The 27,691-nt window shown below is 38.3% G+C and overlaps 1 protein-coding gene across 1 annotated transcript in view; it reads right to left on the bottom strand.

Moving 5' to 3' along the window:
- Positions 1 to 27,691, bottom strand: part of CDH6 (cadherin 6) — a 126,744-nt gene that overhangs the window by 41,193 nt on the left and 57,860 nt on the right. The window contains exon 2 of the mRNA XM_047767703.1: positions 15,014 to 15,370. Coding sequence (XP_047623659.1) covers positions 15,014 to 15,241 — 228 coding nt within the window. The 5' untranslated portion in view covers positions 15,242 to 15,370. The remainder of the gene's footprint in view (positions 1 to 15,013; positions 15,371 to 27,691) is intronic.

Here is a 27,691-nt window from a genome sequence, read left to right on the forward strand (position 1 = left end):
AAATATGTTCACATAATGCCATAAAGTGTTCTGCATTTGCAGAGAGATTCCACACAACCCCACTCAATTCAATCTTTTATCTTTTGTTAGATTTAATAACCACTGAAACAGACCTTGTGTTGTGTGAAGGAGAATTTTTGACAAAAGTGCTAAAAGCAAAAGGATTTTAAATCTAAACTCAGGAGAAATGAATTAATTCCCTTGACATTTATCTTTTACACTCAATACCTTGAATTTAAAGTCAAAAGTACCAGAGTACCTATTAAGTGAACAAAACTTTAGTGCTATAATAGCTGTGGTAGGCAGAATAATGGCTCTCCCAAAGATGTTCATGTGCTAATTCCCAAAGCCAGTGACTATGTTACCTTACATGGCAAAAAGGGCTTCACAGGTGTGATTAAGATGAAGATTTTGAAGTAGGGAGATTAGCATGGATTATCCAGGTGAGCTCAATGTAATCACCAGGGTTCTTATAAGGGAAAGAAGTCAGGGAGAGTTGGAGCTAGCAAAGGAAATGTGAGGATGGAGCAGAGGTGGTACCGGGGGTTGGGGGCAGAGGGGTTGAGGGGTGGTGGTGGTGGGGTGTACAGAGAGAGTGATTTGAAGATGCTAGGCTGCTATCTTTGAAGATGGAGGAAAGAGCCATAAACTATGGAATGCAGGCAGCCCCTAGCAGCTTGTAAAGGCAAGGAAATAGATCCTCCCCTACAGCCCCTAGAAAGACACCTTCCAGGCACCTTGATTTTAGCCCACTGAAACCCATTTCAGACTTTTGAACTCCAAAGCTGTAAGATAATAAACTTGTACTGTTTTAAACCACTAAGTTTGTGGTTCATCATCACAGCAGCAACAGAAAACTAAGGCAGTAGTCCTTCATCTTTGGAATTCAAGGTGAGCTGTAATTGCACATAGTCCTTCAAGAATTTCAGTGAGAAAGGAAGAAAGAAAACTAACTCTTAGTGAGCACTTATTATGCGTTAGGTACTTTAGGTTTGCTTTGTGTGTTTCATCTATTAATTCTCACCATGAATCCAGGAGATAAGCTTTATTTTCTCCATTTTTTTTTTTTTTTTTTTTTACCCCAGAGACACTGAGGTCAGAGAGGTTAGGTAACTTACGCAAAGTTAAGGGCAGAGCCAGGGAGGTTACCAAGATCTGCCTGACTCTAAAGTCTGTTCATTCACATCAGAGCAAACTACCAAACAGTACTCCCTACCAACCATGACCATAAATGTTTCTGGACTCATTATATTTATTATATTAGAAGCCAGGCTAAATTATTTATAAATACTATTGGCACAAATGATACAGACGGTAATAGATGTTATTGTTCATTTGGGATTTATCAATTAAAAAATGCATTTTGGTTTATTCACTGCATGAGGTTATTTCCCTAAAACGGCATTGTTTACTGCCTTTTGCTTAGCTCTGGAAGTCCAAGGTCTTTGGCAGACTGAGACATTAGTCTCAGCTCCTGCTTAGTCTAACATTTTCATTTTCAAAAAGCTAGTGGTAAATCAAGCTGAGAGCCAGATACCCAGTCAAAAATTGATTTAGTAAGGCATTATAACTCACCAGTTACAATCCTACTTTTTGCTTTACAGTGTAATCTCTTCAGCAACAGTCAAATCTAAGGACACACACATGTAAACACACACACTCCCTGCCCCCCCCCGACCCCGGACAAATACACTTTGGAAGAAAATTTTAACGGATAAATGCAGACATTTGAGACATGATGATTCAAGAAGCAGACATTTTTTATTTTTATTTTTTTGTCTTTTTGTCTTTTGAGGGCTGCACCCATGGCATATGGAGGTTCCCAGGCTAGGGGTCTAATTGGAGCTGTAGCTGCCGGCCTACACCACAGCCACAGCAATGTGGGATCCTTAACCCACTGAGCAAGGCCAGGGGTCAAATCCACAACCTCATGGTTCCTAATCGGATTTGTTAACCACTGAGCCATGATGGGAACTCCGAGAAGCAGAAATTAAAAAAAAATCATGTTCCTCACTAATGGACTTTTCCCCAAATGTGTTTTTCTTCAAAGTTAGAAAACATAGTGGATATAATATTCTTAATGTTGACTCTTACCTAGGATGTAAAAAGTTAAAGTCATATCTTCATAAAACAAGTAGCTTGTTTTAGGGAGAGACTATTTCTTATTTAAATTCCCAACTCTCTAGCATTCCAAACTTGTCCAATACATGATGGTTAAATTGAATTCTGTAACCTACTCATGTAGTCAAGGAAATACTGGTGAGCAATTCTAGGAGAAAAGATTATGAGTTTATTTATTAGTTTTAGTTTTTCTGGCATGGGGACAGCTTGTAAATTCTTACATAATTTGAACAGTTTGTTTTTGTTTTTCCTGCTTTAAGGGAATCACTGGGAAACAATCCGTGAAGAGAAATGTGTATTATCTGGATGGCTGTACAAGGGAAAGTGTTACTGTACAGTTAGTACCATAAACATAAGTGCTCCAGCTTCTAAGCCCTTATGCTACTGTTCCACTTGCCCCCATGTCTGAAATACTCTCAACTACTTTAATATAGCAGTTGTGTGGAATAAGGTTAGAGTTTAGACTAAACCACATTAAAAAAGCTGGATTCCAGCCCCAGCTCTGGCACTCTGCTGGCAATGGCACTGTGGTCTCTCAGCCCCTCTGAGACACTGTTTTTTCACCCCAAAAGGATGGAATCCCGCTCAGCTGGAAGGGTGCTTGGGCAGACCATTTGAGGAACAGCTTCTACATGTGCTAGCACTCCATAAACTGTAGCACTTGATAAAATGTGGAAACATATTATCATTGCTCCCGTCTGATTACAAAGTTTCTGCAATAAAACTGCTGAAAAACAATGTGAGATGGATGCCTCTTCAGCTGCGGTGTGAGTTGGGGGGTGATCTCTGTTCTGTCCCTCCCCATCCATCATCGGATCCATCTTTGAAGTTATTTGATGATTTGAGTTGTGGTAAAGATTCTGGTGGCCTCATCATCATTTTGAAAGGCAAGTCAGTGATGTCTAGACTGTTGAAAAGGAGATAAAACTGAATAAAGTGCTGCTGCTCGGTCTGCCCAAGTCACCTAATTTTCTTTTTCTTTCTTCCTTCCTTCCTTCTCTCTCTCTCTCTTTCTCTCTCTTTCTTTTTCTCTTTCTCTCTTTCTTTCTTTCTTTCTTTCTTTCTTTCTTTCTTTCTTTCTTTCTTTCTTTCTTTCTTTCTTCTCTCTCTCTCTCTCTCTCTCTTTCTTTCTTTCTTTTTCTTTCTTTCTCTTTCTTTTGTCTGTCTGTCTTTTTAGGGTGGCACCCAAGGCAAGCTAGGGATCCAATGGGAGCTGTAGCTGCTGGCCTATACCACAGCAACACGGGATCCAAGCCATGTCTGTGACCTAAACCACAGCTCATGGCAATGCCAGAGCGAGACCAGGGATCAGACCTGAGTCCTCATGGGCCTAGCTGGGTTTGTGAACTGATGAGCCACGATGGGAACTCCTAATTTTCTTGGTTTGATTTTAAAACTATATTTTGAAGCAGGGAGATTGGTAATCGCCTAATTCATAGTTTTCACACAAGGTAAATAGCTCTCCTGTTTTGTTCTTGTTACAGAAAGCAGACAGTTGGAAGGGTAGGTAGATATAGTTGATAGGTAGGATAGTAAAGTAATTTCTTGTAATCCGTTCTGCTTTATTGATTTCTTTTTTTTTATTTTTAAGAAATTTTATTTGGAAATAATCTCAAACTTAGAGAAGATGAAAAAATAAAAATTGCTTTATTTGATTTCTAAAGGGGAAATTTGCTTCCTGGGGAGTATTTACCTTCATTGGGAAAAAAAAGAAACCCTAGGCTGTAGACTAAGTAAATGAGCCAGATTCTTATGCTCTGTGACTTATGAAAAGAAAACAATAAAGCAGGTTAAAGTTCTGCATAGCTGTTTTAAAGCAGAACTTTCTATGCATCTCCTATTTCATGTTTCTTTTCTGAAATGTACTCATAACATAAATAGTAGAAAGTTTTAAGATGAGATTATTTTCCATAAATGATCATTTTTCCTGTGAGAACTCAAAATATGTTGATTAGAAGAATACAGAGTTGGTAAAAAAGAATTAGTCATTATATAGAATTTTTCTCTCCCTGTATTATCCCATTTTTCTCTGTAGTTGATTTTTTTGTGAATCATTGCAATCAACATTCTCAGGTCTTGAATGAGTTCTCTTTTACTGAGCATTTGAATTGTCTGCGCAGTGTAGCCTCTTAAGAATTTTAAGAAAAAAAAATTGTTTTCTATGAGTGAACCCTGGCTTTTTCCCATTTTGTTTCAAATTTTCTTCTACTGAGACCCTAAATGATGTCTGATTTTTCATTTGTAAAAGTTTTAGAGGAACCAATTTTTATGATATTAAATGCTACATACTTTTATTTTATCTTCCCTGTTAGTTTATGCACATACAACTGCGTTGTTTTTAATTTTTCTGGTTTGCACTAAGGAAGCTTGCATTCTCTCTGATTATACCATAAATCATCTGTGTCATTTTGATGTGAAATTTCCAGAGGTAAGTTCTATGGAAAGACTTTCATAATGAATTTGGTTTATATGTTTACCATCTTAATATATCCTTGAGATTTAAAGACTTGAGATTTTCAGTGATACCCATATCAAATCATCCACATCAATAAACTAGGAGGCAGTTTTTAGATAACATGGCAGGTTTTTTATCTTATGTGGTTATTACAGCTTAATTGAAGTAATATTTGACTGCCTCCAATGTGCAAAATCTGTGCTGGTACCTTTAAGGATACAAAGATGAGTAAGATGTGTAGTCTAGGGTCTTGCAGGGTTTATAGAGATATAAGTTTTCAAAGGTTTAAATTCAGTATCCAAAGTACTGAATGAAAGACAAGCCCTGGAACCCAATATAAAACACTACTCGATATGTTAAAGGTCAAAGTTTAAACTTAAACAAGGAATTAATTATTTTGCTCTTAAAAAGGAGAAGCATTCAAGGTAATTAAACAATTAAATCAAAAGTAATCTTCCCATAATAATAAACTTTAATTCAAAATTCAATAATATAAGGCTCTTATGATATTAAATACAGCTTAACTATAATAATTACAATTTAAAATATCATTAGGAGCTCCCATCATGGCCCAGCAGAAAAGAATCTGACTAGAAACCATTGGTTGCAGGTTTGATACCTGGCCTTGCTCAGTGGGTTAAGGATCTGGGGTTGCCATGAACTGTGGTGTGGGTCGCAGATGTGGCTCAGATCTGACGTTGCTGTGGCTGTGGTGTAAGCTGGCAGCCGTAGCTCTGATTAGACCCTTAGCCTGGGAACCTCCATATGCCATGAGTGAGGCTCTAAAAAGCTAAAATAAAATAAAATATCATTATATCCAAAGTACAACAGTCTTTTTTTTTTTTTTTTTTGGCTGCACCCTTGGCGTGAAGAAGTTCCTGGACTGAGGATCAAATCGAACCTGTGCCACAGCAGTGCCAGTGCCAGATCCTTAACCTGCTGAGCCACCAGGGAACTCCAACAACAGTCATTTCTTTGAATTGCTACATGCACTGAAGTTTTATTGAAAATATAACAAGACCTAACCAGACTCTTAACATCTCACAGGAGTTTAAATAAATAATACAGACTCCAGATTGTGGTGTTAAGGGATGATGTTTTAAAGTGAAATCATAAATAGCCTTAACAGGAGCATCTATAAAAGTTACCAGGATCATCAATTTACATAAAATGTAGTGCTCATTTTATCTTTAGTTTGGTTGGGATAATAAAGAAAACTTTATACTGTGATACCCACTTGGCCCTCCAAATTGCAGTTGATGAGTCTCGTCTGCAGCTGCCTTAGCTGCTGTGGCATCCTGGCCCATAACTGAACAGTAGTGGAATCATCACCTAGGCACCTTTGGGTCTTTCTCCTCTTCACCTTTCCTGTTTTCTTAAGGCACATTTGACAGTAGAATGCCCTCCCTCCTTATACCAGTCCTCCCTCAGCACCTTACTAGTGAGTACCTATGCTGGCCCCATTCTAAGCTCTTTCTGTGTAATAATTAAGCCTCACCTCAGCGACTTTATTACTCTCCTCATTTGACAGGTGAAGCAATGGAGGGCAGAGAGGTGTTAAAGAACTTGCCCAATATCACCCAGGTAGTCACCGCATAGCTGAGGCTCAAACACAGGCAAGCTGCCCATGCTATTCGCTTTACAGCCTCTGGTGAATAATTGCTGAATGAATGAAAAGTGTTTTCTCTCCAAATCTATTTGAAAATGCCAGAGCCGAGATAACTTCTACAACTGCTTTCTTAACTCCGTTCCCTCTAGTCAGCATTAAATCCTACATCCAGACTGATATTTCAGACTTTTTGTTATGCTTTCATTACTGGCCTCAGGTCTTCTGAAACACACCAATTCACCTAAAATATTTATCCATATATTTCACACATGTATACATTTTAATCTTTTAAAATGTCTCCCTTTTCTCATGCATACATATTCTCTGAGAATGGAAAGCTGGAAGAAACTATAAATATTTTTACTGTGAAATACTTCAGTATGCTGCTTTTTTTCTTATCCCAGGTTGCAAAATTTAGAATTGGATTCTCACACTGACCTTTGAGAATAGCTATCATTACTTTTACTTATTTATCAATAATGGCAGTAAGGAAAAAAGATCTTATTCTCTTATGGAGAATTCTTCACTTTCTTTCAATCTCTTCTTCAATTCTAGATGGAAAGATGGGTTTGCAAAGAATATTAATATATTCTTTGCATGATTATAAGGATATGATATATATATATCTATATGATGGCAATGTCATATACATTGTCATCTTAATAAATGACATCATAAAAGCTTGTAGGAGAGTGGACCTTGCAACAAGTAGCCTACATCTACACAAAAGATTTGACTCCTTAAGTTTCCAATGATACATTAACATCTAAACATAATCTCTAAGTTCGATGAAGGTTGTTAAAGGCAGGACCCCTTTCCAAAACATGTTTATTTTATTTTTTTATTTTCCTACTACTATTTTTGGTAGGAAAAGGTAGAGCCTTAGAAAGATGGCTTTTAATTTTGACCAGAGAGGCTGGGCCCTCTGAAACTTAAATTTATAATTCTGGTTACAGTATTTTCTTGGTTTCTCATATTAAAATTTACGTACTAATGATGTCATTCGTATCAATGGAAATGAAAAAAAAATCAGTGATTTAAGAATCTATTGACTGTTGACTACCAATATATCAGGGATTTCTACCTGATTTTTGAAATGAGCCAATCAAGATGATAACTAGGGATTTTTGTTTTAAAAGACATGCAAACCAGGATGTCGGCAAATTTACATTCCCATCTGCTAGAGTAGACCCATAATATGACAAAAAATGAAGAACTCTGGTGCAAATCCAGTGTTTACATGTTTCCAGAAGAGTACAAACAAGTTAAGGTGATGAGCAAAGAAATACTTAACAATGTCTATAAGCTAGATTCTAGGGATTTGTTATAATGAGCGTGTAGCGTATAACCTTCCGACAACCTCTAGCTCTGTTTGGCTTGTGGAGCATGGAGGTGAAATAGCTCAGTGGGAACGAAAAGGATTTGAACCTTTAACTCTCTTTTATTCAGCTTGATCCCTCCATTTTCTTCAACAAATTGAATTATAACCAGAAGGATATAGGATTCCACAGGCGTAATAACATGGAAGTTGGAGGATTTGGGATTGGGTCCTTGTTTGGCTTTCTGTACTTTATTCTGCTCATCTGACCCTGGCAGCCAAACAGTGCCTTTGGGTTTATGACCAAGGTCAGGACTTCTAACTGTTCTCTCCACATGAGTGACTCCAGAGAGGGAAGTTTAAGACTCAGAAAGAAAACTGCTGTTACACAGGACATTGTCCTAAGCATAAACTAGCAAATTGATGCTTTTGTCATTAAGAAAGCGAAATCAGTTGACGGACAGTGGAAATGAAATGAGGATTACTGCAAATTATTGGCAGTTGGGAAGTCACTTCTTGAAACATTTTTAAAAAGGATGTTCAAGGAGCAAGTGAAGGCACGTTCTCTTAAATACACTAACCAGTTGAAATATGAAAATGTTAAATGGCCGAGCATTAAATTTAAATGACGAAGAAGAAAGATGTGCCCAAGGCAGTTGCTCTGACATGAGGAGAAAAGATTATTGCAGGTGACTGAATCAGAACAGAAGTGTAGAGAAGGTTATCAAGGGAAATAAAAAGTCCCTTTTTTCATCATGATGACCAGAACAGCACTAATTGCATATCTAATTTAAAAATGTGCACTATAACTATTTTGAATAGCACTGATGTGTTCTGGAAGTTAAAATCAAGAAAAATTAAAAGGAGTGTGTGTAATAATAATGTAAATACATATGTGCAGCTCTTTAAATGTAGTCTAAAATTTTTTTCTTTTTCTCTCTACCCTTGGGTTTCACGCAGCAGAGCCTCAGGAAGTACTCAGCCGAAGGTAATCACTGAATAGACTTTTTTTTTCTCCCCCCCCCCACTTGTGCCTCAAAATGGCTCTGTGAAGTCGTGGACATACAGGGTAGAGGCTAGAACTGAGTTACCATGAGGTCAGACAGATGCTGACTGCCAGGATCTAGCAGTCTGAGACCCTGGGCTAAAGTACTTGACCTCTCTGAGCTTAGTATTCTGTAAAATGGGGATAAAAATACTATCTAGGCATTAGGATTGATCCTCCATGGTGAGGATCCAATGAGACAGTACACCTGAAGCATTCAGCAGAGTGTTTAGAACAAAGCAATGCTCAGTAAGTGTTAGCTATGATGATGCTTCAATCTGATGCTACTGTTGGAAGCAAAGGTGGTTAAATGAGTCTCTGAATTACTAGTCAGATTAGCACCAGGAGGTCCCTACTTCTAAAAAAAAAAAAAAAGGACTAAAAGAAAGCAGTCTTTTAATGACAGCATCTTTTAAATTATCTTTTTGAATGAATAAAAATATTGCTTCATGTTTTCTGAATTTGGATCGTGTAATTATAAGAACAAATACCTGTTCACTCCTAATTTTAAAGGTGTATATGGCTGGCAACTTTTATTTTTATGGGTGGTTAAAACATTACTGTCTAATTATCCTGAGATTAGTGGCCTCATTGAATTGGGTAAACATTAAAGACTCAAGAGAAAGGCATACTAGCAGGACCTGTACATTAGAGCCTCAAACAGAACTCAAATTTTCATGATATTTTAAAAAAGTACAGCCTATCTGGAGTTCCCATCATGGCTCAATGGTTAATGAATCCGACTAGGGACCATGAGGTGGTGGGTTCGATCCCTGGCCTTGCTCGGTGGGTTAAGGATCCGGCATTGCCGTGAGCTGTGGTGTAGGTTGCAGATGCGGCTTGGATCCTGAATTGCTGTGGCTCTGGTGTAGGCTGGTGGCTACAGCTCTGATTTGACCCCTAGCCTGGGAACCTCCATATGCTGCAGGAGTGGCCCAAGAAAATGGCAAAAAGACAAAAAGACAAAAAAAAAAAGTACAGTCTATCAGTCTTTGGAAGAACTTCCCCAAAGAAAACCATCACTAACTTCCAAAAAGCTATCATTAGAAAATATCTATGAAATATACGGTTGATCAAATTCCACAAAAACAAATCTCCTGATATTCTGCTAAAAACAGAAGCATCTCCAATGCTCCTGAGACTAGTTTTATATATATATTGTGTGGAAGGGGAGGATTAAGAACATTGTAAAGGATCTAATGGGGGAAACAGGGAATTAAGTGTCACTGTGGGCTGTTTAATGACAATACATGAATATTTTGCCTAAAATTGTGCACAGTTCTGAGATTTTAAATATAGTCATCATTGTATTAATGAATAACCATGTCTTCAAAATCTAATCTATAGCTGCCTCTGTTCTTTTCTTACTGAATTTAATCTTAGACTATATACCAATCATTGTCAAGGAATTGCTGCATTATGCAAAGCTGGAAGGAGGGGTGTGGGGTTTTCTGAAAATGTGGAATTACATTGCTTCCCTCTTATTTTTCTATTCAGTTTACATAAAGCCAAAGATATTCTAAGTAGATTTTACATAAAATCAAATACTCTTTTCTTTAGCCCTTGACGCACCTTTCTTTTTCTGTGCTGGCGTCAGTGACAGTTTCACTGTCGTGATTATTCTATCTTTAAACCTCTGACTATTTAAGCCTCCTGCTTTCTCTCCTTTGGGTTCTGATCCTGTTAACCAGGAAGCCCTGGTGGTTCTCCCCCTGCGTTGTGGGCTAACACTTGTTCTTCCTTTAAAACGTGATCCCAACATCATCACCTCATCTAGGAAGCTCTGCTGAACCCCCAAACCCAGTTGGCTCCTCTCCTTTATATTTCTACAATACTTTGTGGATGCCCATTTTAACACTGAGCTCACCCCATCTTATATAATTATTGCCAATAATATTCTCCTAGGGCCGTGATTCTTAAATTTTGCCACATATTAGAATCATAAATACCTAATTAAAAACCACCTAGCTCAGGATCTCTGGGGAACTGAGACCCAGGCCAACACACACACTTTTACTCTGCATAAAATTCTCCTAGGGATCTTGTTGAAAAGCAGACTCTGATTCAATGGATCTCAGGTGGGGCCCAAGTGGCTACATTTCTAACAAGTTCCTAGGTGATAGAGATGCTGCTTATGCTAAATCAGCTAAAAGTATCCCCTCAATACTTGCATACTTTTAAAAATATCACATTCATTATCCGTATCTGTTCTTACCTGTATCTTAAGCTCACAAACTTTTACCCACTTTGGACTGCATCTTTCTATCCTGATACCCCTACATACCACCACCTTTTCAGGAGAGTAGAGACGTCAAGAATTTTCTCTTAAATCAGAGTTCAGGTTGTTAATATTTCGGGGGGAACTGGCCTTCCTAAATTCTATTCACAGTAAGAGCATCCCTCCCTAGCCCTGCTGTGTCCCTGTTCTTCAAGAATCTTACTGGCCACACATGCTGAGGAGCCTGAAGCTAACACAAGAAGGCAGGTCTTGCTACCTTTGCTTTTGCTTCAGTTTTTAAGTACCATCTTGTGTATTCACTCCATTGTCACTCTGGCCTCCAACCTCCATCTTCTGCTGCTTCTTAGATGCTTTAGTGACTTTCTTTTTTTCTCCTTTGACACCTGATGGCCCTTTGCTTCCATGCCATTTCACGATTTTCCTCACCCTACCATCATCACTGTCTGTTATTCCTGTTGACTCACCCGAAATAACTGGAACCAAGGAATACACATATAAACAGATGTTTATAAGGTAAAACTTCTCTCTTCTACTTTAAGTGCTATTTGCTCAATGGAATTACTTTTCCTGAGTTAGTGTTTCTATATATGTTCAGATCAATCTTTTCAGTTTTAGGCCTCAAGAATAGGTTCTAAGTCACTATTAGTCGGGTTAATGGCACAATTTAAGGTTCTATTAGCCGTTGTCTGCCTTTCTATGCCAATCTGACTACAGTCCTATGGTTCCCAGAGTGTGCACCAAAGCACCCTGGGGAACAGCAGGGATCTCACTGCAGCACTAGGAAATGTTTTAAAATTCCGAGGGAAATACTGCAACACTTGGGCTATCAGACAGCTTGTGAATTACTAGCACAGAGTATTCACAGTTTCAACTATAGGTGGAGCTACATTCCTTTGATGATGTCCTATATTTTTGAAGCTGGGTTTCCCACAGTGCTCAGGTTGAAAAGCCAGTATCCTGTAAAAATCAATGTGGAAAAGGAAACCAGGGCTTGGTGTCCAACCCGAGAGGCTGTGCAGTGCCAAATAAGGGTCCATTAGGAAGTAACTGTAGTTATTTAAGAATAATATATATATATATACACACACACACACACACATATATATATTTTTTCTGTTACTTGATTTTTTTGGTTACTTATCTGTTAGAACATAAATACTTAGTAAGTTGTTTGGGCTTAACTATTTCTTTTGGCCTAAGGGCATTATGAAAAAATTGAGGCATTAAGGACGTTGTGAACCAAGAAAGTTTTGGAACCTCTGCTAATAGTCTAATTTTTTTTTCTCCCAAATTTCTTGACCTTGTGCATCTGAATATCTCATTAGGTATCTGTTTATTCCAAATCTACTAAAAGTAGGCCAACTTGTTGCCACATGACAAACTTTTTTTTTATTTAAAAAAAAATTTATTTGGGGAGTTCCCATTGTGGAGCAGTGGAAATGAATCCGCTTGGGAACCATGAGGTTGCGGGTTCGATCCCTGACTTTGCTCAGTGGGTTAAGGATCCAGTGTTGCCATGAGCTGTGGTATAGATCACAGATGAGGCTTGGATCCGGCATGCCTGTGGTGTAGGCCGGCAGCTGTAGCTCGGATTAGACTCCTAGCCTGGGAAGCTCCATATGCTGTGGGTGCAGCCCTAAAAAGACAAAAAAACAAAACAAAAATTTTCTTTCTGTTTACTTTTAATTGTGGTAAAAAAAACAAAAACAAAAACAAATTGTAGTCTCTTCCTTTTGTCTGTTTATTAAACATAAAGCCCAAGAAGTTTCCTGGTGGTCTGGTGGTTAAGGATTCGGCATTATCACTGCTGCAGTGTAGATTTGATCCTTGGCCCAGGGAACTTCCTCATGCCGTGGGTGCAGTCAAACCCGCTCCCCCCACACCAAACAAACAAAAAAACGAAAAAAAAAAAACCCAAACAAAAAAATACATATATAAAATACAAAGACAGATTCAGGAAAATTCATTATCAGTATTTCAGGAAAATCTCTTACACACATCTGATTAGCAACCTTGGCAACTACGAAAAATTCAACTATTCCCCTTTACTTTTTTTTCCAGTGGATATTTTTTTATGTGTTATAATTTCAAGAAGATGGAGGAGGGGCAGATGTTGGTGAGGTTAGGAAATTTACCTCACTGCCAATAAAATATCCAAATCCAATGAGTCACATTGAAGCTGTGATTGTGAAGGAGTTTTTCCACAATCCTCTACATTTGCCAGCCTCTGAGAGAGCTGTCAATTGTATCATTTTACTTTTGCAATGATATAAAAGCCAGTTTTCCCTTTCCATGCTTTACAGATAGATTGGTATATACAATGGAGTTTTCATCAATAACAATAAGTTCTTTACACACCTATAGGTTCTTGCCTCACTTTACATTGCAACTGCATGAGGCAGGCAGGTATTGCTCCTTGCATTTTCTAGATGAAGAAACAAGCTTGGAAATGTTAATAACCTGTGCCGGGCCCCGCAACTAGCAACTGACAGCACAGTGATTCAGCCTCAGATCTGTTTGAGCCCACAGCTCCCAACTTGTCCCAGTGGCAATATTATCTCTCACAGTGATAATCATAAAACTGATTCTTCTGAGGTTTTATCCACTGCTGCTTCTAGTAGTTTGAAATATCTGGTTTTTCTTTAAAAATACATGGTATTTTTGATGTAAAATAGCGTCACAATTTGAGAAGAAAAAGAAGAAGAGGAAAAAGGGGGGTCAATTATTTAAATAAAGCACTTTAAAAAACTTAATCTTCGATGGCAATAACATTATTTGTATTGTAGAAAGTGCTTTAAAGATAGTAAGATTATTATTACATTTTATTACAATAATTACCCTATTAATGTAGTGCTATTCAAATTTCACAAAGGAAATGGAGTGAAGTACAAGTAAGTGGACTGCCTTTCTTTAGCTGTCACAGACCGTGTGAATTTCATAGCAAATACAAGGCTAGACCCTTGGGGATCTGTGTTGATGTTCACCCCTTCACTGAATACTTCCTCTCTTACTTTATTCCGCATTAATAATTCACTTCACTGGAACAATGCCTGGTTACCTCAGCCCAAGCCATGGATGGCTTTCCTTCAGTGAAAGTGGCAAATGCTTGAAGAGAATATTTGCACATGGTTAATTCAGGGATATTTGATAACAGATTGAAATGTGAACATGCAGCCCTTGGAATCTGTAAAGTTTATGCTATTTGTGTAATATCCTAATATAGATGTCTTAAATTTGTATAATCATGAAGGAAGACATTTAATCATCGCTATTACGTTTGTTCCCAGTTTGCTTATATAAAGGATGTGACAATTGTTTTTCTTATCAATACCATGTTCTGAAACAGAGTACCTGCAAAGCACAAACCTGTATCCCTGCTTTTTTACTTCTTTGCAGTATGCAGATATTCTGCAGCGGGAATCTAGCTGATGATAAAATGTCAGTGAAACTCTTGAAGACAGAATAACCAAGCTGGTTCCCTGACTCAGCTCCAGTAATACGTAAGGAGTGGAATAAGTGATACTTCCTCATTCTACTTTCTGGAGTCAATAAAATGGTCAGAAGATATTTGGAAATAGCACTTTTACATAACCATTTTTCTTCTTTGTGAACCTTGCCACAATTAAATCACAAGCTTCTGAAATGCTTGGCTCTTGCCAGTTATTGGAGATGAGATGAAACAGCAGCAAGAGCAGAAAGGACCAGATCTAAGGCAGTGGTGGGTTCTGAGGACAAAGGGCTCCATTTGGTCAGAGAGTGGATGGCACAGTAGGTAGCAGAGCTAAGAGGTAGTTAACTTGAACCTGGCCAAAGGACTAAAGCTCAGAATGTTTGCTTTCAAAATGAGAAAAGGGAAACTTCCTTTCCTTACAGCTTAATTGCTCTATTCCTATTTTTAATACATCCTACTTTATAGAATAGCTGGACTACATTTTTCAAGCTAAAGTAAAAATTATAGGATTTATGATAATCCTATGTGGATGGTTGTGGGCGTTTCATTTTCAACTGAAGCATTTCTCTTTCTTTGTTGTAGTGCTAACATTTCTCAGCTTCTTGCTACAGTCTTCTTCCTGAAACTACTCAAGTGAAAAAAAAAAAGTCTTAACAGATAAGCAACAATTCTTACTGTATTGGGGGGATAATTCACATCCTCCCTGTCTATTTATGAGAAGTAACTTCTGGAGGCTTTTAACCCCCTAATGTCAAAGAGCCCGATGGAATCCTACCTTGCCCACATACTGATAATCAGATCCTGTGTATTCCTCCAGGAGAAAGAACTGATTCCACATCCAGCTCCTTTTTGAACGGTTCAGCTCATTTTTGCTGCTTCCAGAGAGCTCCAGGGCTCTTTTCTTGGCTGGGAAACCACTAGTCCTCTTAGACAATGGCGTTGAGAAAGTCGGGTAGGGCTGACCAACCCAAAAGAGTAGCAAGAAGTACCGGTAAGTTCTCATTCTGATGACACAGTCTGGTCTCTGAGTAGTGGGTACTCCTCCGCTTGAAGTATCTTTTTTCACCGCACTTTATCCAGCCTCATTCCTCCTTTCTTCCTTAATGTTCTTGGCTTGGCTCTCAGAGGATATCTGGAAAGAATAATAACATATCAAGCATTTTTAGAGATGCTTAAAATTCAGTGTTAGAGCAAATAAGCTCTGGAAAAAAAGAGGACAGAAATTTGAATAGCAAAACAACAACAAAAAAAATAAGTTGGCTATCAATTTCAAAATGAGGAAAACGGTCTTTCAGATATGCTAAATGGAAGGCGAGTGCCAAGGATGAAGCTGCTGTTTTCCTCTTTCCTTTTCTATCACTTCGAAATCCTATTTTAAGTACTAGCATTGCTGTAGGTCAGCATGCCAGAGTGGATGATTTCACTACTCTTTTACCTCTGAGTATGTGGGCTGAGATCTGGTTAGAAGAGATGAGTTTGTGTTTCTGATTCTATTTGCATATTTATCCTCACAAACAAGTCTGAGGCAAAGAATATCACAGACAATTTCAATTCAATTGAAAGTGGGTAATGCTGAAATCTCACTAGAGTGTATTGAGCACCTGCATTGTGGAGGCAGAAGCCTGTTCTGTAGACTCTTGGCTTTGGGAATGTGTTGTGGTGGAACAGCCTGGGTCAAATAAGGTTGGAAAAGACCTTATGCCTTCTCTTCAGAATACTCATTAGCATATTGAAGTTTCTGAAGTGGAATTTTGTAGCAATGATTTAAGCCTACATTTAATCCAGTATTTCCCAACTTGACCAGGAGAATTTTTTTTCCTCTTACAAGCCGAGAACACTATAGGACACATTAAAGAACAACATAACAGGGTTTATAATTAATAGAATATAAGAATAAAATGATAAATTCTATTCAAATTTCTTTAGGAAATTCTGGTGGGCTTTTATCTTCAAATTTTACTTGTATCAACAAAACATATACATCAAAACTAGTCCAACAGTTTCTATGTAATTTTCACAGGTACCTCAAATATACCTCAGTACCACAGTGAGGGCAAGATTGTCAGAAAAGTCATCTATTATACTTGTGGGTAATAGTTTTCTATAGCAAATATTAATTTTTAAGAACACAGTCTAGCATTTAAAAAATCCTTGGGACACAGTGATTAGCAATGATGTCCCAATTTGGTTCATGAGTCTATGGAATTAAAATAATACATGCTATATCTCCCTCCTAAACTTTTCCATATGTTTTTTTAAATTCAGCAAATTACTCCTGAATCTTCCTATTTGATATAGAAAAAAACTTTCTTAAATAATACTAACCAAAATGTGAAGTGCTTTATAATGTAGAACACAGTAGTGATTAAACCGGTACAGATACTGAATAAATGCAGAAAGATAAAAAGAAACATGTTTTAGGTAATCTGATCAGTATTTTTTTTCCTTCTATGTCAGAAAGGATTTGTTCCCTCGTCTCCTATTATTCTACCAGATGAATGTATATGTGACCAGTTCTTCTAAACCTCAGCAATGAATAATTATAGCTACCCAACATGAGGTTTAGTGGAAGCTTTCTGTAGGAATATAAGTGAAATATTTCATTGTGTTCAGCATTTTTAAACCTTTATCCCATTATTATGCATCTTCTTGACAGCAGGCTGGGGAAGTTGAAAATTCCACAGGTGAGTGAATTAGTACTGTGACAATTAGTCACGCTGGAAAAATGCCAGGTAACAGTATATTTGTCACGTGGCCTTGGTGCAAGTGTGGAATGACTGATGACCAATTAGGTAATGACAGTTCTTCTCTCTTCTCAGGGAGGGTATATAAAGGGGACCAAGAGAGCATATGGAAAAAAGCCCTCTGAAGACATCTATTCATTTCTAGCGGTAGAGATTACACTGAGATTGATTCAGTGGAAATTACATTTTTCTTAATTTCCCACATCCTCCATTATTTGCATAGACAAATCCTGCAGTGAAGAATTACACGTCTGCTGCTGCACTCAGTGTGTGCCCCACGGTGCTGGCAGGAAAGAGGGATGCCGAGAATGGAGGTGTCAGCTGTTTAAAAGGCAGATTCTGAAAGGCCATTTTAAAGAAAAATCGATCCCTGTGGGTGTTGTGTGCAAACTCTACAAGCTGTTGCCACTTGAATATTAAATATTAGTTCTTTTTAATATCACAGATACCAAAATGTCAAGTATTTCATATATTTTTTCTGCTTAGCTGGTAATAAGCTTTTAAAGTGGTACAAATTTAAGCAGTCTTTCAAAGTAGAACATCTAGTTTTGCTAGAACCCAGCTCTTTTTGTATCAACTTGGCAGGGTGTGTCCTTGTTAAAACTCAATATGAATAATTACTCAAATTACTATGACCCAATCATGTTTGGTGTTAGCTTTTTACAGATTTCTCTGTGAAATTCCATAGTTAAAAAAAAAACAATAAATTCTAAATTGCTGAATATATAACTTAGCAATTCTTATATAATACTTCTTAATAGTCAGGACTGCATAGTTGTTAAGATGATCAATGTTAGAGCCAGACTGCCTGGGTTTAAAGTGCTGTGAATTTGGAAAAAATGCTTAATCTCACTGCACCTTAGTTTCTTCCTCTGTAAATAGGGATAATTACAGTAACTATCTCACAAGGTGTTGTAAGCATTAAATAAGTCATTACATGCACTTAAGACAGTGCCTGGCACTTAGTTGGGTATTAATAAGTATTAGCGGTTATTATTACTACTACTACTGCTGTTATTGTTACTGTTATTTGCATTTCAAGTGTAGCATCCATCTCCAGCAGCCTGCAATGTCTGCAAAAGATAGCAAAGTTCCCTTTTAGGCTTAAATACCTTTTCATTTTTCAAGAGGTATTTCCAAGCAAGACAAATTCTCTTAAAGAATAGAAGTACTTTAAAAATCAGTATTAGTCCATTTGCTAATTGTTTCCCTTTGTGTGGACTGCAGTTCAGGACTTTGTATTGATGGGATAGAAACAGAGAAGGCAGAAGCTTTATGCCCATTCCCTGGCTCCAGAAGACTATGGGCAAAAGGAAAGTTCACTGGAGGATAAACTCATAGAATCTATGTGTTTCCTCCCGCCCCTTTCCATTTCCTTAAGGTTTTGAAAATCACTTTTGCTTTATTCAGGTGGAAAAAAATCAGAACTAGCTTCAATGTAGTAATTCTGCCCTTGCAAAAAACAGGACAAACATATTGTCTTGTAATTTAACATGCTTATATTATACCAGATAAGAATTTGATATAGTTAAAATGAATGATATATATATTTTTTAAATTTTAATCTACAAATATGAAACGAACCCCCCCATATTCCAAACATGACCTTAGATGCAAAAAAAACAGGATTCTTAAGGTGCTAAATAAATGGCCATAAGTTCAAGGAAAGAAAGAAAGGGTCTGGTGTAGCCCAACTCTGAGAAATGTGGGAACCCTTCTGACTTCTGAGCAGTCAAAATACAGGAGAACCACATGGCAAGTAGTAATAAGATGCGCTGGCTCATTTTGTAGGTGTCAGGAAGTAATCTAAAATGACAACAAAGTAAGGGCATACAGAGATAACAGAATTTTAAAACAGGAGGTATCAGTGAAAAAAGCAAAAAAAAAAAAAAAAGACAGGGTTAAGATGGCAGAATAAAAGGACTGGAGCTCAACTTCTCTCCTAAAAACAACAAAATTATGACCAAATGCTAAGCAACCTTCAACCAAGTGGACTGGAAACTTTCAAAAAGGTATCCTACTCCAGAAGACAAAGAGGAGGCCACATCAAGAGGTAGAAGGGGCAATTACATGATATAAGCAACCCCATACATCCTGGGTGGGAAGCCCCACAGACTGGAAACTAGCTGGTTCACAGAGACTCACCTACAGGAGTGAGAGTTCTGAGCCCCACATCAAATCCCCACTCCTGGGGATCTGGCACAGGGAGAAAGAGCCCCTGGAGCATCTGGCATTGAAGGCCAGTGGGGCTTGTGCACAGAAGCTCCACAGGACTGGAGGAAATGGAGACCCCATTCTTAAAAGGCACACACAGATTTTAACATGCACTGGGTCCCAAGGCAAAGCAAAGCCTCCATAGGAATCTGGGTCAAACCTGACTGCAGTTCTTGGAGGATCTCCTGGGAAAACAGGTGGCAAATGTGGCTTGTTGTGGGGGGAGGGCACTGGAGGCAAAGCTCTTGGGAATATTCATCAGCGTGCCTTTTTCTGGAGGTGGCCATTTTGGGAAAATCTGGCCCCACCCATCAGCCTGAGAAGCCCCAGGCCAAACAACAATCCAGGTGGGATTACAGCCCCACCCTTCAGTAAATTTTCTGCCTAAAGACCCCCCCCCAGGCACACAGCCACCTCTAAGCTCACCCAGAGACAAAGCCCCGCCCACCAGAGGGATAGGAATCAGTCCCACCTACCAGTGGGCAGTGCCTCCCATCAGGAAGCCTAAGCAAGTCCCCATACTGACTTCAGCCACAAGGGGGGCAGACACCAGAAGTAAGAGAGGCTACAACTCTATTATCTGCAAAAGGGTCACCACACCAAAAACCTATAAAAACGAAAAGACAGAGAACTGTAACTCAGATAAGGGAGAAAGAAAAACCCTAGAAAACAGCTAAGTGATCAGGAGATTCTCAGCCTCCAGGAAAAAGACTTAGACTATTGATGCTGAAGATGATGCAAGATGATGCAAGACATTGGAAATAAACTGGAGGCAAAGATGGATAATTTACAGGAAACACTGAGCAAAGAAATTACAAGATATAAAACTTAAGCAAGCAGAGATGTAAAATACAACAATTGAAATAAAAAATTCATTAGAAGCAGCCAACAGCATAATACAGGAGGCAGAAGAACGAATAGGTGAGGTGGAGGACAGATTAGTGGAAATCACTGATGCAGAACAGAGAAGAGAAAAAAAGATTGAAAAGAAATGAAGAGAGTCTCTGAGAACTCTGGGACAACATTAAATGCACCCAACATCTGTATTATAGGGGTGCCAGAAGGAGAAGAGAGAGAGAAAGGGACATGAAATAGGAGAGTATGATTATTCACTTAGGAAAGAACCAGGTTAGACAGTGGGAGGGGAAAGAATACAAAACAATGTGGATATTGTACATTTTGTCCCATCCCTTCATAGCATTAACAGCAAATCAGAAGTATCAAAAATTCTCTAAAAATAAAACTTGAACTGCCTAATTACAGCCCAATGACAGTTTAGCAATGAACTTTAAAAGATTAATTAATAGATTATATCTCTACTTTTTATTTTCTTTTTGCTGGAATCTTTTTTTTTTGGGGGGGGGAGCATATCTATTTCTTATAGGCAATTGTATGCTCAGAAATTTGATTTGTAAAAGTGGTTACTCCAGAAAAATAGTTTGAATCTTTGCAGAAACCTTTTTTTCAGTAATATGTGAAAGGTAATTAAGATGTTTATGGATAGTGGGGTAAAGCCCACATAGCACTGATAATTGCATACTTTGAAAATTTATTTGCCTGGCAGCCAATATGCATAAATACTTCAATTTTCACAAGAGTACACAGTCAAGTCCAGCTTTTATTTAATGCATGCCGGTTAGAAGGAGCCTGAGCCTCATTAATTCAGGTTCTATCAGTTTAGAATATGTGATAATTAATGCAGAAGCTGGGCTGAAGTTTTCCTTTGATTAGCAAAATCTTTCCCCCTAGATTATTGGAAATTAATAATTAAAAATATTTCATAGAATATATAGAATAAGACAAACTATAATGTCTTCAGTTCTCTGGAGTACTTTAGAATCACCTTTTGTTTGCAAATAATTAATATGCTAATTAGAAAACATCTCTATTGATCGAATGGCTTCTCCAGTGACTTAGGTTTGATAACTGTCTGAATGATTCAACTATATTATCTGGTTTTGAGATGCTGATTTTATGATGCTATTTACAGACAAACAAGTAAATATTAGATAGATTTAAAAGCAATATAATTAAAGTTTTATAATTCAGATTTAGCATACCTTTGTTCTGGTGTTCTTAATTAATTCTACTCAGTGTAATATTACTACAATGCTATCTAGGCTTTACAAATTATACCAAGTACATTCATTCTTTGGTATGCAGAGCATTCACTTTGGCATTGAAAACATAGTAAGCATTCAATAAGGCAACATTATTAATATACTTGAACCATTTACCCTAGTAAGAGAATGTTTTAAAATCTGTCATGAAATTGTTTCTTCAAATAAATGGTGTTGCACATAAATAGTGTAGCATAGCACTTTGCATCATGCAGCTCACAGAAAACATTTCTAAAAATATTGTCTACCCATAAGTCATCCTAACCCACTGGCATAATCCATTAGTAAGGCTTTTAGCATGTGTATCATAAATCCCTTACTAATTTTTTGCACATCTCACATTCTATCATCAATGAAGTAGGAAACAGCTGGTTATTTACAATTATTTAACATTTCTCCCCCACCGTATTGTTTACCAACTCTGAGCCTGAAATCTCTCCAGCCCCACACTGTGGCTGGGTACAATGGGAATGTGGATGGTATTTACTCAATTAAAACCTAGTCAATCGAAGAAACAGAACTGTGATATTAGGATGAAATAAATAGAGTGAAGCCAGTGGTACAAATATCTTCCTACAAGTAAATCTTTAAAAAAAAACATATATGTTCTTTATTCTGAGAGAAGAGTTTTACAGCCAATTAAGTTTGTTCACCATCAATCTTTTGATCACTCAAGAAACTGTTTGAATAGGTTGCCACCTGCTGTGAATAAAAATAAGTCTTAGAACATGGCTGATCTTCTAAAAGTGGTAACATAAGGATAGAACCAATTTAAAATTTTTGGTAGAGATTTCACATGAAGTCTTCATTTCTAAACCTCCATTTCATTTTTCTGTAAATGTCAAAGTCACTGTTGAGTAAAATTGGTTCCGTTTCGTGTGTGTAATGAACTCCACTGAAATGTGTCAAACAGCCTTGGCATCTTTCATCACGTAGCATTTCTCTTGTGCCAATGAATCATTATGGCAACAGCCATCAAATGATGCCCGAATTTTTTTGTAAATGTTTATATTTGTGGATAATATGCCAATCTGTTTGCAAACTGATGTGTTTCCAGATGAAGCTATTTCAACAGTATCACCCTTGTTCTAAAATCATATTCCACACATTGCGTTAATGATGAAAAAGTCAAATGTGTTACAGCACATAAAATGGTGTTTTATATGTAGCTGAGGCTCAAGAAATATTTGCTGATTTGAAGTACTCACTTGGGACAAAACCCCAAAAAACTTGAATCAAAAAGACAGTTCTTTTTCCACATAGAGCTGGTGGGGAATCCAAACTATTTTATCATGGGAGGAAGTATCAGAATATGGTTAACAACAGACTCTGGCACACCGCATGTCTGGGTTAGAAGCTCAGGCCCACCCCACATTGGCTAGGCAAGAAGTGGACCAATGTGGGTCTCAATTTTCTTAATCTATAAAATAGAATGCTATTAATAGGACTTACCTCATAGGATGGCTGTGAGGATAAAATGAATGAATCCATGTAAGGTCTTAGCTATTAAGATGGTCACAATTACCTAAATTGTCAGAGAATACAATTTAGCAGAGGACACACCTTGCCTCTTGCACATTTCTTGGTTTGCCTTTTAGAGTTGAGAAACTGGTCAGTCACTAATCTTTAAAGATCAGTACATGATCATTTCTGAATTAACTCAAAACCTCAGAAGCTCTGGTGACATTTTCATTTCTGGAGTTGAGGAAGCTGTTTCCCAAAGCAGAGGTGGCTCTTCCCCATGACCCTTACTGATGCCTGCCCACTGTGTTCAACTGTGATTCAATTGCCTTTTGCCATCTTGCATTCTCTGTGGTTTTCTTAAACCTACTTGCTTCGTTTCTTTATGTGTACTTCCTGGCTCCTAAGGGACTTTGGACTTGGAGGTGCTGTTTTGTTTTCCCAAAAGATGTACTTGTGTGAACAAAGAAGAACAGAAAGTATTTTATGCTTTTATCGATCTATTCATGGCATGAATTTTTATTTTTAAATTTTTTTTTGTCTTTTTAGGGACACACTTGCAACATATGGAAGTTCCCAGGCTAGGGGTTGAATCAGAGCTATAGCCTCTGGCCACTCCACAGCCACAGCAAACACCAGATCCAAGCTGCATCTGTGACCTATACCACAGCTCACAGCAACGCTGCATCCTTAACCCACTGAGTGAGGCCAGGAATCGAACCTGTCTCCTCATGGATACTAGTTGGATTCATTTCCTCTGAGCCACGACAGGAGCTCCATGGCATGAATTTTAAACATTTATTTATTTATTTTTTTGTCTTTTCTAGGGCCGCTCCTGTGGCATATGGAGGTTCCCAGGCTAGGGGTCGAATCGGAGCTGTAGCCACCAGCCTATGCCAGAGCCACAGCAACTCGGGGTCGAGCCACGTCTGCAACCTACACCACAGCTCCTGGCAACGCCGGATCCTTAACCCACAAACAAGGCCAGGGATTGAACCCGCAACCTCATGGTTCCTAGTCAGATTCGTTAACCACTGAGCCATGATGGGAACTCCCTTAAACATTTCTGTAGCAAACTGTAGTTTGAGTTGAAGGAATGTTTACAAGACTTGGTTTCATATTACTCCTTGCTTGTACATTAGGCTCTCCCCGGTAGCTTTGTTGATTTTTTTGGATGCATAGTTATTTAAGACAATGAAGCTTGACCAAGACTACAAGATGTCAAAACCCACTTGCACACATTAGTGTGAATGATTTCAGTGAGTTTGAGTTTAGTCTTCTTTCAATAGCTCCATGAAAGGGCAACCTGGGTGTACTGGTGGGGAGCTACAAGGGCACTTTAACGGGTGTGGGAAATTCAAAACAGATTTAACTTGATTAAACTGCAAAAGGAGTCACATGATTGGATTTACCATTAAGTTATTGTGAAACGTGGCACATCACAGAAGATTTTTAAAGGCTCATGGTCACGTAAAGTGTTATGTGGAGTGGAGATATTGTGTTTATTCTTGCTGATATAATGTCTAAGACTTTACCAATTATATGAAGTCTAGCTCTCAATACTAGCTAAATTTTCTCTGTTCTATCCCTGAACTAGCTAGGCACTGTGCTAAGCACATCACAAATATGTCTTCATTTCAATCTCATGATAATCTGTGAGGTGGATAATATTCTCAACATTTCTGCAGTTGAGAAAATGAAGCTTAGAAAGATTGAATAATTTGCTTAAGGTCATGCAATGAGTATGTGATAAAGTCAAACCCTAGACTCTGGAGTCCTCTTTCTGAACTCACTCTGAGGCATCACAGGCCAGACGGCTGCCCGTGATAAGAGCTCAGTGTAGGAGTTCCCGTCATGACTTAATGGTAATGAACCCGACTAGGATCCATAAGGATGTGGGTTTGATCCCTGGCCTCGATCAGTGGGTTAAGGATCTGGTGTGGCCGAGAACTGTGGCGTAGGTTGTAGACTCGGCTCAGATCCTGTGTTGCTGTGGCTGTGGTGTAGGTTGGCAGCTGTAGCTCCAATTCTACCCCTAGCCTGGGAACTTCCACATGCTGTGGGTAAGCAAACTGCCCCCCCTCCCCCCCAAAAAAAGAGCTCACTGTAGCTGTGACCTTAGAATTGAGTCTTCACAACTCCCCTAAAAATATAATACAACAATACAGGTCTCTGGGAGGTAAAAATCACTGTCACAAAATGTATGTAAATAAGAACAGTAAACAAAGTTTGCTTTGTGCCATAGAATGGGATAAATGCTCTGTGAACATGCAGTCTTATATAGCAGTTCTTTGAGATGGAGACCATCCCCCTTATCTTCCACTCTAGAGACAAGAAACAGAGTTGCCGGGGGTGGAGAGTGGCGGCCGGGAGGAGACTGGATGCTTTGCCCAAGGGTGCATAGGCAGTGGTTGGCAGAACTTGGATCAAACCCAGCTAATCTAGAGGCTCTTTCTCAAGCATAACATTCACTATCTCATTTGTATTTTGCTCATGGAAACAGCATCTAGGTTTTATTTACTCTCATTTCAGACAGAATTTGAACAAATTTATCATCAGATTTCTAAATCCCCAGCAAATTAAAGAGACAGTGTAAGGAGTGCTGGAGGCTGGAGTCCCAATATTAGGAGCAGAGAGTGGTTGAAAGGCACAGAGAGTGGCTTCAAAAGGCAGGTAGAAAACTAAAGATGGAACAGGGTCAGGGGCTGGCCCAGAGGGACAGGTGGCACTGTTTCCCTATGCCAAGAATACTGTCTGTGCATAGCGACACCAGATAAATATTTGTAAAATAAGCGAGTGTTTGGATGAATGTGTGAGCAACTGAAAGTAAGAATGACTAAACGCCTGAATTGATGATATGACTAATGACTGCAAGCGTGGACATCTGAATCCTTCACAGCACTTGAGGAAATCCAGCGCATGAATATTCATGCTGATGACCTTGAATCATTACGAAGAGTTCCAAGTTTTCTTGAATGTTTGGTTTGAGAAACACGGATATGTAGAATAAACACAAGCAACATGATACCAAATGTTACAATAGCAGTATTTTGAAGTGCTGGGTGGTAGGCCTCACTGTCTTTCTCTCTCTTACTTCCCGTGTCATTTATCTCAGCCAAGCTCTTCCACCTCTCTGAGCTTTTTGTTTCTCATGTGTGAATTATGGCTGGTGTGCTGATACCCACAGACAGAACGTCACTGTGGTTAAAATTTTGCACACTCTGAGCCAATTCACCCACATGTATCCCAGGGTCAATATTTAGTCTTGAGAAGTTGGCAAGTGCCTTGAATGTGCTACAATTTCCCTGTCTTTGAATTGGGAGTAGTAAAGTTTTAGGGTCTTAGTGGAGGTACCTGATAAACAGCATTTCTCTTCCTCTTGCAAACTTTGAAGAAATTAAGAAAACAACAACAGCCACGAAAGAGTGTTAGATGGTCACCAAAATATCACCTTTATTACTAAAAAACAAACAAACAAAAACCAGGTTGGAAAGGTGGTTTACTCAGAGACCCTAGTGGGCTGGCTAAGTAAAAATCAGGCAGACTTCCCTGGGGTTGGGTTACGTTTTATTTTGCTTTTCTTTCACAAAAACAAAAGTGGTTGCTACCTCTGCGTAGCAGGCTCAAGTTCTACAGTTCAGAGCCAGAGGGAATGACTTTCTGCTCCCACCCCTGACCTGCTCAGGTACAGAACCCCAAGGTCTGAAGAAAGTGATGGGGCAGAATCTGTTTTAATCTCCATGAATTAAAAAAAAAGATCATTTGAGGTATCAGTGATCCTGAGAGACAGTAAATCACTTATTAATTTACCAACAATTCTTGTACTTTTAAAGCTTTGCTTTTTTGGAGTTGTTTATAGCATCACTAAAAGGAAAAAAAGTATGAATAATTTAAAGAGACTGGGTGTTTAAAGCTTCCCTTAAAATATCTTTCATTTAAGGTCAATCAATGCATTACAGGCAAAATGAATTCCTTTCCATCTCTCCTCACCTTTCTCACCACCCTCATTTCCCAAACACATAGGGAGAAATGCAGCAAAAAGGGATGATGTGCTTTGGACATTTACCTGTTAACGCTAAAAAGCTACAGGGGTTATTCTCAGCCAAAAGGATAGCACTATTTATAGAGGTGTAACCCTTTACAGCAAGTTATAATGGGGAAAAATAACTGAAGCCCCACTTGATATTTGGGTAGCTTCATTCATTCAGAGTGTTTTATGTAACGCTTTATTTGGGGAGAATCCACAACCTAAATTAGATCCTTCTCATAATATCCTGGTGTAATACCTTTGAAGAAATTTAATTGAATTAATATTGTATAACAACTTCAAGGGGCACTGCAACATTTAAAGGTTTATTCCCTGAAACTAACTAAAGTAGAAGGGGGCCTGTGAAGATGGGGACATCTTAACTGATTCCGGCTAATGTTAACTGACCATCAAATTAGACTTGAACTAGACAGGAAGACAATGTGCTTGAATGGGTTGCTGGATGTTTTATCAATTTTGATTGCCTTCATTTAAAAACTTTAATTAGAACCTCTGTTTACTTGAGTCAAATTGTGCATAAAATATCATGCAAAACATTTTAAAAGGGAATTTTAATTATACCACTAAAGAAATGCCCTTGCTCAATGTTTACTAAACACTTGCCAGAACAAGTTAATTAATACATGTTTAAATAAGTGAAAGAAGAAGAAGGGAAACCAAAGGAAAAAAAAAATCACATTCATCTTTTGTCAAGTTTTACTGCAGTTGTCAAAGAAGTTCAATTTCTAATTTAACAACTGCACTATCACAGTGTACATGTGTAATTATAAACAATGGGGCACCCGAACACAATGAAGGCCAGCAGAAAGCTAATTCCCCCTGGAAGGTGCTGTTCAAAATAGCTGTGCATTGTTACTGGATGTTCT

The sequence above is a fragment of the Phacochoerus africanus genome, chromosome 1, assembly GCF_016906955.1.
Source record: "Phacochoerus africanus isolate WHEZ1 chromosome 1, ROS_Pafr_v1, whole genome shotgun sequence".
Taxonomy (NCBI): domain Eukaryota; kingdom Metazoa; phylum Chordata; class Mammalia; order Artiodactyla; family Suidae; genus Phacochoerus; species Phacochoerus africanus.